The 16,579-nt window shown below is 34.0% G+C and overlaps 1 protein-coding gene across 1 annotated transcript in view; it reads left to right on the forward strand.

Annotated features, from left to right (window-relative positions):
- LOC129789257 (protein O-mannosyl-transferase Tmtc3-like) overlaps window positions 1–16,579 on the forward strand; it is a 203,225-nt gene that overhangs the window by 134,622 nt on the left and 52,024 nt on the right. Inside the window, exons 5-6 of the mRNA XM_055825908.1 lie at window positions 6,061–6,176; window positions 9,864–10,045. Coding sequence (XP_055681883.1) covers window positions 6,061–6,176; window positions 9,864–10,045 — 298 coding nt within the window. The remainder of the gene's footprint in view (window positions 1–6,060; window positions 6,177–9,863; window positions 10,046–16,579) is intronic.

The raw sequence follows: 16,579 nt of genomic DNA on the forward strand, positions 1-16,579 counted from the left end.
TTCTTTTAGAACACATAAAGCAGGCAGCAATAAAGCTCACAAGCTTTTGTACATTATATGGGTGGTGCATGTGGTAAAGCTTTCACGGGCATGATGAAGCTCTTATGAAATCTCTTCCATTGAATTTATTTTCTATAGAGCAATGTAGAGGAAGTTGGGTCGACAAAATGAAAAGGAGTATAAAGATTTTTTCGATAAATTGCAGATCATTAAAAATTGTATTATGTTGCGTGGTTTTTTTATTAACTTTATACAGACAAAATTATATACTTTTTGTAAGATTTTGCTAACTTCTTTTTGAGACTTTTATATGTAGAAATCTGTTATTCTTAAATCATTTTTTTTTTTCAAAAGTCTTAGAAGAATGAAAATCGTTTTTAAAAATTTGAAATTTCTCCACATTTAGGGCAAGAATTTAGTTTCGATAAGAGAGAGGTTGAAATGCTGTTCCCTGAGTTAGACAGATAAATGAAGGATATGTGAATTAGTTGGTGTTCCACTTCGTGGCCAACACCAAGTATTGTAATCGTCGGATTTTCCGACCATCTCAGATCGGGCTTAAACTTGGTATGAGCACGTTTCAGACAACCCACATTCCAAAACTGGTGGTGGAAAATTTTTGATCCGGCCGGCCTGCCGTCCTGCCGGCCGGTGCGATATATTTTGCCTTATAGCTCGAGAACGGTAACAGATAGAGACTTCGGGTTTGAAGTTTTCTATAGAAATGTGGATGTAAAATTTCATTTTTTCGCATTTTCAAAATCCAAGATGGCCGCCATCCGCCATTTTGAAATACCGTCAACCACTTCCCTTATAGCTAGAAGTCTGAAATTTTAGTATGTTATAGAGCTCAGTGAGACATTTTCATCGATAATTCATACTTGAAAATCGGTAAGGCGGTTTAGCAAATATGGCGGCCTAAAGCAAAAAGTGTTTTTTCTATATAACTCGAGAACGGCTTGACCGATTTTAATCATCTTGGTATCAAATGAAAGGTTTCAAGAAGCCCTACAACTGTCTAGAACATTCGAAGTTCCAAAAATGGCCGCAAGAGGCACTAAAATCAAAAACAAAAATTGCCTAACTTTAAAGGGCAATATCTCCGAATCCCCATTAGGCAAATCTTTTAAATTTTGATATGTTGTAGCCTGACTCAATATCTTTCACCAGTCCGAAAATGAAGAAAATCTATGTCGCCGTTTAGAAAATATAGCCATTTGAAAAAATTTTGAATTTGAAAAGTTCTAAGAGCTATATCTCTTAAACCACTTGACCGATTTTGCTCATCTTAGTATCAAATTAAAGGTTTTGCAAAACTCTACAACTTTCTAGAACATCATAAACTTCTAAAACGATTCCTTCAAGACAAAAAATGCCAAAAAATGTTTTTGTAAAACAAAAAGTCGCCATTTTGTGTTCTGAAGGTGACCTTGAAAATTATTGAAATTTATGTCAATTTATAGCCTGTTTTAATACCTTTCCAAAACTAGTCAAGAAATTTCTGTAGGTCTTATAGAACCAGAGATATGACCATTTTTATCCATCAAATTGTCGAATTTTACAAAAAAAATTTAATTTGTATACTAATTCTGCTCACAAATAGTATTACAACGCATAATAAAACTTCTACACGTTGTGGGACACCAACTCTTATAACTGGACGCGTTATGATTGACTTTCACTTCAAAACCTTTTTTCGTGGTATATAAAAGAAACTCACAGATCTATATTCAGGCAAGTCTTCCTCCAATTCTCAAGAGATCATCCACACTGTTGATATCGCCTGTCTCTCAAACATCAATTTTCCACACTTTCACTTCCTTTTATCATCCAATTGGGCTGGCTGAAATCTCCGTCAATCCTGAACATCCCTCATGCATGCTAGAACGGTCCGTATCCAAGGCTCCCATATATACATAGCATGCCTGACGCGATGAAATGATTTGGAGAATTCTTTGCTTAGCATTGCAAACTGATCCGGGAACGTGGGTGGGTGGATAGAGAGGGAGGTGAGAAGTGGAATTGAGAAGCAAGAATGACGATGTGGTTTTTCACCAAACGTCCGCTGTATAAAGCACCCAGAAACCATTCGGTACAATTTGATATTAAAACCAAATATCATGGAGAGTGTGTAAATTCATGGGATATCATCAAAGGCAAAACCACTTCACTGCAGAATTCTTCACGTGGAACTTCAAATGGGAAATCCCACCACGGAATGGTTTGCACAAGAATTTCGCAAATGAACTCGGTTTATACATTCTCTTAAATTGCTAATTAAACTCTTCCTAGAGAAAGGTGTATTATAGGGTATGTGTATAACAATAAACGCTTTAGCGAAAAGAGATTCCTGTAAAATCGTGAAAAACATTCCAAAATAATTTTAATAATAATATCTACCTCCTTATTTCAAAATTTCTTTTTGCCTTTTCATTTGTACGAGAATGTCGCTATGTTCAAAATTTGGATGTTTTAAAAAATAATTTTTAGGAACTAATAAAGGAGTTAAGAAAAAATGAAAAAGTTCCATGGGAAGTTCTGTGAAAATTTATGATATTTTCCTGGCAAAAATTTTAAAATACAAGAAAATTCTCTAAAAGCTTTGGGAAGATAATAATTTTCCAAACTTTTCATGGAAAAATGATGCCATTTTTTATAGATCTTTAATGATACCTTTCAATGATTTAACAACTGGAACTGTACCAATTTATAGCAAACTTTCTCCACATATTGTGCATAATGTCCTGTGTGTAGGCAGCTGAAGCATGGCCAAAATTCACCAAAATTGTATAATTCACTAAAACAAAATTAAGCCAAATCAATACATTATATTATAGTTTCAACATTTGAACATCAGTTTCAAATTTATAATGATATCAGATAAAGTTATATTTGTATTTTATCGCCATATATTATGCGCACATGTAGCTCTCTATGTATATTCAAAATAGCACGAAAATTTGTTGTGTCAGTCGCAATAAATTCATCAGGATGGAAATTTATTTACTGTCGCTTTCAATTATGTCACACTGCCTTTTCACAAGGATACCACCACGCTATGTGATTTGACACCTCTAATTACCTCATCTAACAATTTATCTAATCTATGTGATTTCCATTCGAAAAGATTGTTTTGACCGACTAGTTTTGTCCGTTTTGCCTATTCTCGGGATATGAATTTTGTGAATAAACATCACCACATAGTACGGAGGGGGATGTTTTGAGTGGGGAAAGTTTCCTGTTTCCGGTAACAAATGTCCATAAATATGGATATGCACAGCACATTTTGAATTGAATTCATCACACTGAATGCATATAACATTTAAAATTCAAATTTTCCATTTTGTAAAATTAAAATATCCATGCTTAAAGTTGTAAAATGACTCACAAATGGAAACGATTGATATTGAAATCCCCACAGGAAGAGTAATTGTGAGGATTTGCACCAAAGTCCCCTTTGCCTTTTCATTATAGGTAGCTATACTAAAAATGACGTTTGCGGAAATTCTGAAATAGATTGTTTGAATATGTTTAACCTGTGTTTAACATATTTTCTCACACTCCCGGAAAAAGGATTCCGGAAATTATGTTAGTATTAAACTTCGTTGGATGACGCATATATTCTAAAGGTGCCTTTTGAGAGCATATTTCCTAAAGTTTCACAAGCAGATCTTTACTCTCTTTACCTTAAAATTACACGGAGATGAGACAATATTCGTTAGGATATAATTTATTAAGGAAAACCGTAGTTAAAATGGTAGGTCTTGGTAAAAACCATTGTCACAGTATTCAAAAAAAATATCTATCAAAATTTTCAACAGAAAACCAAAGCTTTTTCTTGCTATGCTTTCTCACGTAGGTAACATTTTTGCAGCCACAACAGATGAAATACAATATTTTGGAGTAATTTACCGCATATGGTGGGAGTTCTCTGTAATACTTGAGATTGTGTAAGACTAACGTTGAGATTTTACCTGTGAGTCACCAAGGATTGGAGGGGGGTGGCAGACAGGAAAAATGCGGCGAAATGAATGGCACAGAGTACTTGGGGGTGAAAAAGCAAACGTATAAATAAGAGGTTCATAAATATTTTTTCGCTGTCCCCGCCGTCACTTGCGTCTTGTGTGACGGGAAATGATGCTGAGAGAAATGCGATTCACCCAAGACAACACCTGGGGGGGGACCCCCGGATATAAATTCATAAACGAGATTTGTCCTAGACAAGTAAATCTCCGCTAAGATTCTTCCGTGCAAGTTCACGGTGGATATTTTTCTGGTAGCTCAACCCCGACGGACTTGGAACCCAGCAGGGTGGCAGTGAAAATTGGAATTTATAAATAATTTATATTTATCATCCATACCTGAGTCGGCCCAGTAGAGCAGTGGCAAAGCAGACGGTCCCAGTGTCCGTTTGCAATGTCCCTGGGAGGGTCGGCGGGTTCGAGGCTCGGTGGTGTTCGATAGGCTGTAATGCAGATATGAAAAAAGATCTCATTCGGTCAGGAATGCCCCCACTCGTTCCCACCAGTGCAATATTACAACGAGAGGCAACTCTTGAACTGATATTGACTGCTCTGCACCGTTGCTTGTGATAAAAAAACTTATGAATGAGGAATATTCCTAACACAAAGTCACAATGCAACAAAATGCCTCTCTGAGGTTGACGTCAGGTCGGCAGCCGGTCATTAAAAATCAAAGCCAAAATTTGTGTGTGAGAAGCCAACCCCAGTAATGGGACAAATGGCTATGTGTGTTGTTGTTTTTATCCATACCTGAGTGCTTGTGGAATAATGCATTGGCAACGTTCAGGGTATATATACGGTTTAATACTGAGATTTTACAGAAAAAGAGAGAGATAGAATATACAGACTGTGAGAATAATGATGTGGTAGTAACTACATTTAAATTGATGAAAAGTCTTAACTTTCAGCATTAATAAATTTCATTTTTGCGCGTTGCATCGGGGCTCAATATTAGTTAATAATTTTTTATGCTATCAATTACTTTAAATTACATATAAAACAATAAAAGAAAAGAAAATCTTTGCTGGAAAATCTCTAGACTTTATGCTTCTCTTATGGCTTACATATTTATATTATGTAAATGTTCTAAGTAAATAATCCTAAATACTCTTTAAACTTTATGTTCGACCCACGGATATTTTCAAAATGTGAAATAAAAATAGAAAAATCCAGGAAACGGTTTCTCATTTTTCTTCAGCTTTTCAACAGGAAGTCCCAAAAAAAACTCACAGTCTAAAATGAAATTGCGTAATTGTGATTAAAAGTTTAATTTTGAACTTCCTGTCCAAACATTGCAAGGGTAAAAACTTCCAATATACTTTTCAATATGTACGGTACATACCTATATTCTTCAAACATTGGGAAGGGGGAAATTTTGTGAGGGAAATAATTTCACTTCTCATATAACCATTGCTTTCATTGATGCACTAAGGGTATAATTTCTGCACGACAATTTTCAATGAAAAGCCCTACAAAATGTAAGCTGAAATGGTACACAGTGTTTACTCTCAATTAAATTTTGTATTTATTTGGCTTCCTCCCCGACTAATTAACTCATCTACTTGCTACCTTTTGCCGCATAGTCATCTCACAGTTGGGAATACATAGTAAATTCTAATGGAAAATTCAATCAATTTTCTTCATGAAAAGGGAATGTGTATGCGGGTACATAATGCATACATACATAGTTCGCTCGATGATGAGATGAAGAGGAAATGAAGAAGCGTATGCTTATAGAGAGAAGTTTCATTTTTACAACAGCAAGACACTCAACGGTTGGCAATTAATATGAGATTTATTCACCATCTGCTACAAAAAAGTCTTACCAACATCATTTTCAATCATATTTTGTTAATATTCCATCCCATAAGCGAAAGGGTTGGTTGCCGAGCGTCACTGTTTTTTTTTTTTTGCTCAATTAATTTCAAATTTGCACCAACGTTCACTTTTTTCCCCTCAACGTGGTGCCTTTCATAATTATTTTGTCGTTAATTTTCCACCACTCAATGCACTTTTTTCTGCATTTCTCTCATTGCAGGTTGGAAGCACTTGTTCCTTTCCAGTATCTTCGTTGGAACGGCAATGCTGTGTAAGGAGCAGGGGATCACTGTAACTGGTGTCTGCGCAATTTATGAAATTTTTGTAGCACAAAAGGTAAGATTTGCATGATTAAAGAATACATTTTATGAGACCAGAGAAAAAGAATATATTTCACTAATTGCGACGAGAAGATTGCTTTTTGACTGATTGAACTTCTCTTTGACTAATTACACAAACCATTGCCAAACGATAGATCTTCATCCTGTTAATTTAATTCTTCCATCACCAACGTTATAGTGAGGTTATTATGTCACGGTGCTGGATTTTGTTGCAATATGTGTACGATACGGTACCTCAATATGTGTAATGCTCTTTTAATGCCAGCAAAATTTTATATGCTACCTTTCAGAATAAATTAGTGACAACATATTGCAAATTTTCATTTTAATACCCATGGAAAGTATATGGGTGGAAAATTGAAAAATACCCACAAGAGATATATCAAACATATTGAGTAATTTTTCACAGCAAGATGTTAGCACAGAGGAAGCTTTTTGTGCCACAATTTATTGTTGTAATATATTTTAAAAGGATTCGTGGTTCATCTGGATTTTAACAAAAATGCTAGCGACAACTACCGTAGAGATTTGATTGATTTTTGAATTGATTAAGACATAAAAAAATCATGATTTTATAAACTAAAAAATCAGTTTTATGTAATTGAGGAAAACTACATCAAACTGCATACAAATAGCTTTAACTCTAGAGGCTATAAACTCAACGGCATAAATGATGAATAGGGTGATATTGAAATTGACACTGTCAGGTCGTGAATTGAAGAGTTAAATTGGTAATTCAAAGGAATTTCACGAATTCAAATGAAAACTTTCACAGTATTTTCCTTCAACATTGTTCATTGGTATAATTTATTGAATTTCCCCGAATTGTATGCACACGCTATAAGTATAACTTATCAGGCATTGTTCTTCTCTTGTCTGTGCATACAATTTATGTACGTGAAGAGATCAGTGCAGGTTGGAAATTGTATATATCTACATAGGTGAGGAACTGATTGAGTCTTTCATTTTAAGAGGAATTTATTGCCTTATATTGCTCTTCATGCACTCACTCAACATTCTAGCTGATGGGGATGTTGAATTAACTTTATTTAAGCTCACATTCAAAGATGTGCAGCGCAATTGTCTGTACTCCTCTCACACAATTTCCTATATAATGATGGTATAGGTAATACAATCACCCCCCATTTTGCAGCCACCTAGTGCAAATGCAATAAATATATTTTCAATTATATAGAACCAGCATATATAGGACATTGGATGAGTGGATTGGCCTAAAGCTGTGTTTGCATAGAGAAGCTGGGAGTAATTAAGCGATTTTCAATAGTGATTTATTCTCAAGTGAATACGCCAGCGGGGCTTGGGGGGACGGGGGTTGAACCATCAAATGATGTCAATTTAAATATTTAATGTTAACACATCATTTAGCATACGAAACCTCAAAACAATTTGCAATTTAGCCTCCCGTAAAATGGCTCAGGGAATGCAATTGTAAATCGTGTCGAGAATCTCCTCACTAAATTGCTAAATGCAACAATAGAGCGACACATTATACCTATATAGGAGCACATACATATATAGATCTAGTTTGTGAGATAAATAAATAAATAAAACAACTCGTATCCTGACAATTCAATTGAGTCATAAAACACTTGGATAATTCAATTACCACCCTCGCATTGCTACCTACTCCATTGTTGCTATCGTCGTACAATTGCGAATTCAATGTCTATATCCTTTTTGCGAGCATCAAGGGAAAAAATATATGGTCCTCGCCCATTCTACTCCACTAGCATCTATTGACGGGTTTTGCTACAGGATATTTTCTTGGGTACTTTATTGTAAACCACTCCTCAACTTGTCATTTGTTTTATTTCCAAAGAGATCTGGAAAATTGTGTCAGGAATGTATTTTGTTATTTTTATTACTCATTGTCCAAATAATGACTTTTCACAAGAGACTTTCATTTGCGTGGAAGATTTTTTAAAGGTTCTCTGAAAGCAGTAATAAGAAAAAATCATTCAGGCTGACTACGCAGAATTCTTCTGAAAGACTAAATTATTAATTGAAATTTAAATTAGGGTGGAAATTTAGAAAACTGTGGTGATTCGGAATTCTTGCAAAGATTTAGGCTTTAATGGCACCCTGTTGAATCTGTGAGAAAATCAGAAAGAGATAGTATCTGTGATGTAGATAATCTCTCAATGGCTAAATTAATATTTAAAATTACTATCTGTCCCATTTCTGATAACCTGACAATAAAAATTCATTTACGTAATTAAGATTTTAATAAATTTCCGAAAAAACAAATGATTTTTTAATAAAGAGAGACATTATTCAAATGGAAAATGTGGCTATCATGTGGAAATATATTTCATATTGAATTAAAATCATCACAATCATTATGAAAAACATTTATAATGGAAATTCTCATCAAAAAGCTTCCAAAATAAGTATTTTGAGCAACAATTAATTAAAGAATTCTAGGAAATGTTGTTTAAATGAATGGACGAACCCCTAAACGGCATTGAGCAATGATGCATTATGCACGGCATTATGTACTTAAATGTTATGGTAAATGATAATATAAATTATTATAGTTTTTTACCCAATTAATTTAACTGATTTTTTTGATACTTGAAAAACGATGAAAGAGTAAAAGATACGTTTTTGGGGGTAAAAACAAACTTGATTAAATAAAAATGTTTCATGAGGAAATCAGCGAAAAATAATAACAATGTGAAACTTCATCAGTATATTGTAATTTCCTGAGAGAATAAAAAAAGATAGGCATAATGGCATGGTAACAAATTGAAAAAATGACAAAGTTTTGTTGTGGGAAGGTGGGTGGTTTTCATTTTGTGTCCATTTGTATATTATATGTTTTTTATTGTGTTTTAATGAGACCACATTTAAATTGAATTTCAAGTTGTGTGTACCCATTAACGTATATGATGATAGCTTTTCGTTCTTCCCTTTGTAGAAGTGATGGAGCAAAGTATGTATATAGGAAAAAAATGAAAAATAAACTGACTGTACTTCCTTTTTAAACATTTTTTCTCCTCTTGTGATTTCGTTTTCCTTTTTTCTTCACGTTTTTCCCCAATATTATGGTGTATGTATATGTACTTGAAAACGTGCACTTACATAATAATATGAGGTAGTGTGTATAGGGGGTTTGAGCTTTGGGAGTAATAGAGAAAACGAGCTTCAACATTTTCCAGGAGAGAGAGTCCAACAAAAATCCCTCCGTGAATAGGGAAACCCAAAACTGGTTGGAGCAAAAGGAAACACCATGAATGAAAATAGTTGAAATCCATTGTATTTCGTAGATCCGGGGCGGCTAACTTCCGTTTTTATTATGTGTACAACACCCCCTTTTTCTTCTATCTATAGACGAAACATGTGCGGGCGCCAATTATGCCTTTCCACGGTTCTTTACCCGCCCCATCTACCCATACCCCATGGTGTCCTACTGGTGAAGCTTTCACATTTTTAATGAATTTCCTTCACAATGAAAGGACGCACAAAGTTGTGAGGAACGCCGTAGTGTGTGGGGGTGAAAGTGAAGGAAAGAGAAAATCCACTCTTATTAATTTAAAATGCATTTGATGGCGATGAAAAAGGATAGAACGATATACTTTGAGGTGTAAACCATCTGTTAGCACAAAAAGTGTCTGCAATATAATTATAGAAGCATTTTTCCTCACTTTCTAATTTGCAGATACGCCTCAGTGATTTACAGCAACTGTGCCGAGCAATTTTGGGTGGAAAAAGTGTTTCCCTGCCATCTGGATCGTGGCCCAATGAGGCATCCAAGCGTCTGGCTGTGCTGTGCCTAAGCACAATTGGTCTTCTATTTGTCCGTCTACAAATAATGGGATCTCAATTGCCCGTTTTTACCAGGTGAGTTCCTTTTTGTGCTGTCTCTCCCTTTTTTTTTGGATGCGAAGCTCTTTGCACACATTTTCGATTTCTTCAACCCTTTTTACGTTACACCACCCAGATGAAAGTTGAATAATTCTTTTTGTCTATTTAAACGACTCAAACAATTTTATCCACCCCCATTTTCCAGGTTTTTGCAGCCTAGCTTTTTCAGCAAATTTTTACATGGTATATACTAAAGCTTTAAAATACTTTCGACTTTGCCTTTAATAAAAAAAAAATTACTAACTCTGACAACTTTATTCATCTACCTATAATAGTTTTTGAAACTGCTCTAAAATCCTCATTTGGGTTAATTTACTTTAGTCTCCCCTGTCGTTTAATATAAAATTAATTTTCAAGCACAATAATAAGGTCATTTTGCTGTAAAAAAAAACTATACAATGACGGCCTCCATTTTCCACAAAGCTTTTCCCTGCTTAGCCAGCCCTACATATTTTATATAAAACTTGCCGGCAATTTTTTTTTGTTATAATTCCCAACAGTTTGTTCCCAAGAAATCTCTGTGAGAGAAATAAATCTTGAGCCACTACTTGAAAATTCTAGCCACAAAGTTCAATTTCATATCTCAGTGATGCGCAAGAAGATACACCGCGATGCCATCATCAACGCATCAAAAACTTTCCACAAGGGCAACCGCTCTTATACATAGCAAAGTTATGGAAGCTCACGAAGCTTCCCATTTCACTTAAAAGCTTAGGCAGCAAGACAAAAACATAAAATACACGACACACACCCCATTATCGTTGTGCTCTCAATTGTCTGCTCCATGTCTCCGCCACTGTCATGTTAAAGACATCCCCGGTTAAATTATGATTTAGGGTTGCGACAGCGGTGTAAAAAATAAATGGAGGTGTGTGCTGGATTTTAGTGCGGCATTTTGCGGGAGGGGAAATGAAAATTATATGGGTGCGAAAATGGGGAGAAGCTCGGGTGGATCTTGTGTAGTTTAGCACATGGCGTCATTCCCATCGTGTAACTTTCAGAATCATTTGTCTTGATAGAAATCGCACAGCTGAATTTCTTATTTATTTTTCAACTGAATAATAAAGTTTAACCCGTTCAATCTTTTGTCTTTAAAATTTTCTCTTAAATTTCTATGAGTGTAACTGTGGGGCGAGCGAACACAGTATTTGAAATATTTTGAGCTTCAAAGAAAATTGTGTTATATGCGTATGAGTAAAGTAAAAGAAAATAAATTCCTTTGTTCTTTTATAAAAACCAAAGAATGTAATTAAATTCAGATTTAGCTTCTTTTCAATCTAATTTTAAGCATACATTTCTTCCAATATGTAATAAATATGGATGAAAGAATAATATCCATAAAATTGCCATCAGTTCATTGAATTGATAATCTTCTCTTAAAATACCTATGCTATTTTTGTAGATATATATGACGTAGACTACTTGTATTGGAATGCGGGAAAAAGCTTAAATATAATGAACTTAATTATGCCTAAGAAGAATCAGCTTTTTGAGCTTTTTTGTTTAAGTTCTTGTTAAAGCTATCATATGTGGTTAAATTTAGCAGACATTTACACAACCCGTCCATTCCTCTCTTTTGTACTAAATCCGGAAGAATGGGTGCACTGAAGTGATAAATCCGCATGAATTGCGGAATAGGACGGAGATTGTATTTTTAGTGGATTTAGCAGAGTGCATAAAATGATTATTGTGATGCATGTCAAATAATCGGCCTGTCAACAGGAATTGTCACATGGGGTATACGATGGAGTAGCTCATGCGGGATTATTAATAATCAATCATCGTGTCATGCATCACGGAATCTTTAAAGGGGGGGGGGGGAACGTCGCCCCGGCACCAACCCCCTACCCATCCTTCGCACATACCTTTATTGTGCTGCGGAGTGTTATGTGTGTTTTCTTGTGTGCAAACTTAAGATATATACAGACACGTCAAGGAGGTGGAAATCATCAAGTTGATGCGTGCAGAATGAAATTTATGTTACGCACAGTGATAAAATATTGCGCCTTTTTCCATATTCAATGGGATAGCCCAACTGGCAGTTAGATGAATATATCGATTTCCACACATGCCCCCTTACATGTGCTGTAAATACCATGCGCATATATTTATGGTCCCAGAGAAGATGTTGGGGGCGAAAGCGAGGCATTAATCTTTTAGACAAAGTTACCACAATCTTATCATCTAAATCGTCTTATTTGCCCCGATATCGACGTCATGTTTAGCAAACAACAATAAATTAAGTAGGATTATTAAAGGCTCTTTAGTTTAAAGGTATAAGTAGAACTATAGCTTCAAATTAAATATATAAAATAATATTCAGACATTTAACAGGTTATAGGTAGATACTCTTTAAATTATTTGGGTTTAATCCTTAAGGACCGATTGAACATTTTCGTCTCACACCTCATTAATTAAAACCATGTGTACATAGTTAATTTTTCACAGATAATTTTTTTGTCGCAATCAGTACGAGAAAAATTTTCCATAGTCCTTAAAACTTTAAACTTTAGTACAAAAATCAAATTTTCGAAAACAATTTTTAAAAAAGTTGAAATAAGTGTCAAAAATTACGAAAATCGTTAAAGGTATTAAAGCATAAACGTATGATTGCATAATGCATTTTCATCAACCTTTCTGAATGAGAACTGACTTGCCTATCCAATGAAATTCTCAGAATAAATTAACACATAATCTAATCAATCTAATAATATAATTTTCCTTTCAAAAAATTTAAATAATGCAATTCCAATCTCTATAGAACTACAGAGAGATGTGAAAGATGCAGGAATTAAAATCCTTTCATACCCTGACTTTGGTTAATTATTTTCAAATTAATTAAGAAAATTGAGGTTGCGTGTGTAAACTTCCAAAAGGGGATTTATGGTTTTCTATGCAATAAAAAAAAGAGATTTTTTTCATTTTATCGCTCAATGAAAACATATCTCAGAAAATATGTATACAGAATATTATCCCGAATAGAGAGCGCTAGAATACTGATAGAACAAACCAAACTTGAACGAGAAATGGAGCCAGGAAGAAGTATTTAAAAAGTATTTTTGAATCATTTTTCTAGTCATTCGGCAAGCACCCCCAGAGCAAAGTGGATGCAGGATATGAAAGCGGAAGCACAGAAAAATTGTAGAGAAGAGTGAAATAAAAAAGCACCAAAAGAGAAGAATGCTGCAGAATTGAGAGTGATGGTGGGAAAATATATGTTTGTTGGATGGGTGAATTGTGCATGGTGGAAAGGGGATAGGGGAGTTGGAAAATTGGAGGAGAAACATTTTTCCGAAATGTGGAAATATAGCAGCAGCAACTGGCTCCGGTCAATGTCTATTGGAAACGTGAGAATAAATGAGGGGATGATGGAGACGGTGGTGTGGAAAAAAATTTGATGGATTGTGATTTTTTTGCTTTTCTCCCTGGGTGGAGAAGAAATCGTTCTCTGGGTTGTGGTAGTATTATGAGCTTCAACCCCAGAAATTTTAGTGATTTGTCAGCTGATGATGTGGTTGCTGTACCGTAATGAATTCCATTTGTACTTACCCTCTGGCTAATTGCCAAAAATTCCAACTATGTCAATTTCAATCAAATGACGTGCTCCACAATTTCTCCCCATACACACCACCCCACCCCCGTGCGACCACCACAATTTTAATGGTGAACACTGCCAAGTACATTTCTCAGGAAGCACCCGGAGAAAAGCCCATTTCCGTTGACTGATGGTGAAAAATTCAATGTCTGCCTTGAGTTATACAAAAGAACACCCAACTTTTGCTTCACGATCTTCACACACACACAAAAAAAAAACTTTTCTCTTTGAAATATTTATGCTGAATTTACATCTCATCGAAAGTAGAGTAGATTTATACCGCAACTTTTCAACCCCCCACAAGCAACTTTTTGCTCATACATATTATCGCGAACTTAAGAATTCCGTACGAAATAACTTCCACCCAGACATTTGTGAGCAACTTTCACTTGCATCCTTAAGTTTTGGACAATCACTGAATTATTTCCCATGCGAATTACGGATGAGCATACCCCTGCAGATGAACTCTCTCGTCTTTCAAATCTTGTTAGTACCAAACTATCTTCTTCTTTTTTTTTTTTGAGCGGAAAAATACTAAGGAACTTCTCCAAAAAAATAAAGTCGCAACTCTCACAAAAAGCAGCTGTTGAATAAGTTTAAATACTTTTGGTGTAAAAGGCATTTGAAAGTTCAGGAGGTTGCATGAAGCAGATGGTTCGCGCATCTACGATATTGCACCCAGATACCGGAAAAATCTTCAAAAGTTTAATAAAATCCTAAAAATTCCATTTATGGTTCACCAACTACTGTTGTATTTTAATGAAAAAAAAAGAGCTTCAGAAGGTTAATTAGAAGAATGTATAGTAGGTAATTTTATGGCCGAAAAGCTTTAGATCTTTGAAACTTTGCGTGCTTTTTGATGAAGTTTCGTTTAATTGCTATAAAATCTGATTTTTTAAAATTAATTTCAATTTTGATTAAAATTGTGATTTTAATTCAGAAAGCGCACCATCATAAACACTCTTAAAAAAAAATTGGTCAAATTGACCAAATCAATCTGTCATATGGCATTTTAGCCAAATTATTTCAGTTTTTATAACCGATTCATTAGGTTATATTGACTGAAGTTGAACAATGAAAGAAAGAAACATCAATGTAAATGGTTAAAATGACTGAACCATTTAGTAAAAATGACTGAAGTCATTTGGTCACAAAACAGCGAAAGTCAAAAGAACAGAAGTTGTTTGGTTAAAATAACAGAATGAAATAGTCAAGAAAGTTGAAGTTATTCAGTGAATTAATATTATAGGCAAATTGGAACAGCTAATTTAGCAAAAGTTAATCAGTTACAATAGCAGAAGTTATTCGGTTTCATGAAAAATAACCAATTCAATTTTTTTAAAAAAGCTGAAGCTATTTAGTTATCGGATACTGTACCAAACTGAAACAGCTAATTTAGCAAAAGTTAATCAATTACAATAACAGAAGTTATTTAGTGTCAGGAAAAAATGCTAATTTAAATCGTCAAAAAAGCTGAAGTTAATCAGTGAATTAATATTATAGGCAAAATGGAACAGCTAATTTAGCAAAAGTTAATCAGTTACAATAGCAGAAGTTATTCGGTTTCATGAAAAATAACCAATTCAATTTTTTAAAAAAAGCTGAAGCTATTTAGTTATCGGATACTGTACCAAACTGAAACAGCTAATTTAGCAAAAGTTAATCAATTACAATAGCAGAAGTTATTCGGTTTCATGAAAAATAACCAATTCAAATTTTTTAAAAAAGCTGAAGCTATTTAGTTATCGGATACTGTACCAAACTGAAACAGCCAATTTAACAGAAGTTATTCAGTTTCATGAAAAATAACCAATTCAAATTTTTTAAAAAAGCTGAGGCTATTTGGTTATCGGACACTGTACCAAACTGAAACAGCTAATTTAGCAGAAGTTAATCAGTTACAATAGCAGAAGTTATTCGGTTTCATGAAAAATAACCAATTCAATTTTTTAAAAAAGCTGAAGCTATTTGGTTATCGGACACTGTACCAAACTGAAACAGCTAATTTAGCAGAAGTTAATCAGTTACAATAGCAGAAGTTATTCGGTTTCATGAAAAATAACCAATTCAATTTTTTAAAAAAGCTGAAGCTATTTAGTTATCGGACACTGTACCAAACTGAAACAGCTAATTTAGCAAAAGTTAATCAGTTACAATAGCAGAAGTTATTCGGTTTCATGAAAAATAACCAATTCAATTTTTTAAAAAAGCTGAAGCTATTTAGTTATCGGATACTGTACCAAACTAAAACAGCTAATTTAGCAGAAGTTAATAACTTACAATAGCAGAAGTTATTCGGTTTCATGAAAAATAACCAATTCAATTTTTTAAAAAAGCTGAAGCTATTTAGTTATCGGATACTGTACCAAACTAAAACAGCTAATTTAGCAGAAGTTAATAACTTACAATAGCAGAAGTTATTCGGTTTCATGAAAAATAACCAATTCAATTTTTTAAAAAAGCTGAAGCTATTTGGTTAATCAGTTACAATAGCAGAAGTTATTCGGTTTCATGAAAAATAACCAATTCAAATTTTTTAAAAAAGCTGAAGCTATTTAGTTAATTAATATTATAGGCAAATTGGAACAGATAATTTAGCAGAAGTGAGTGAAAAGTGATGAAATTTTCAAATTGTCAGAAGAACAGAAGTGATCCAATGACAACATAATTCTGTGATATCTTTTCATATGTTCGCAATTTTTTTTTACTGTCGTAGTTTGTCAACCAACTGAACTGTTTAAAATATCCTAAAATGTCACAAATTATTTAGTGACACATTAACAATGCATATTAAAATATTAAAAAAAAAAACACAGGAGTTAATTTGTTAAAATAACAAAAATTATTCAAAAAAAAGTAATAAAGCTGAATAAAATGATTAAAAAAGCAATTTGAAATTGTGAAAAACACTGAAA

This window comes from Lutzomyia longipalpis, chromosome 2 (assembly GCF_024334085.1).
Source record: "Lutzomyia longipalpis isolate SR_M1_2022 chromosome 2, ASM2433408v1".
Taxonomy (NCBI): domain Eukaryota; kingdom Metazoa; phylum Arthropoda; class Insecta; order Diptera; family Psychodidae; genus Lutzomyia; species Lutzomyia longipalpis.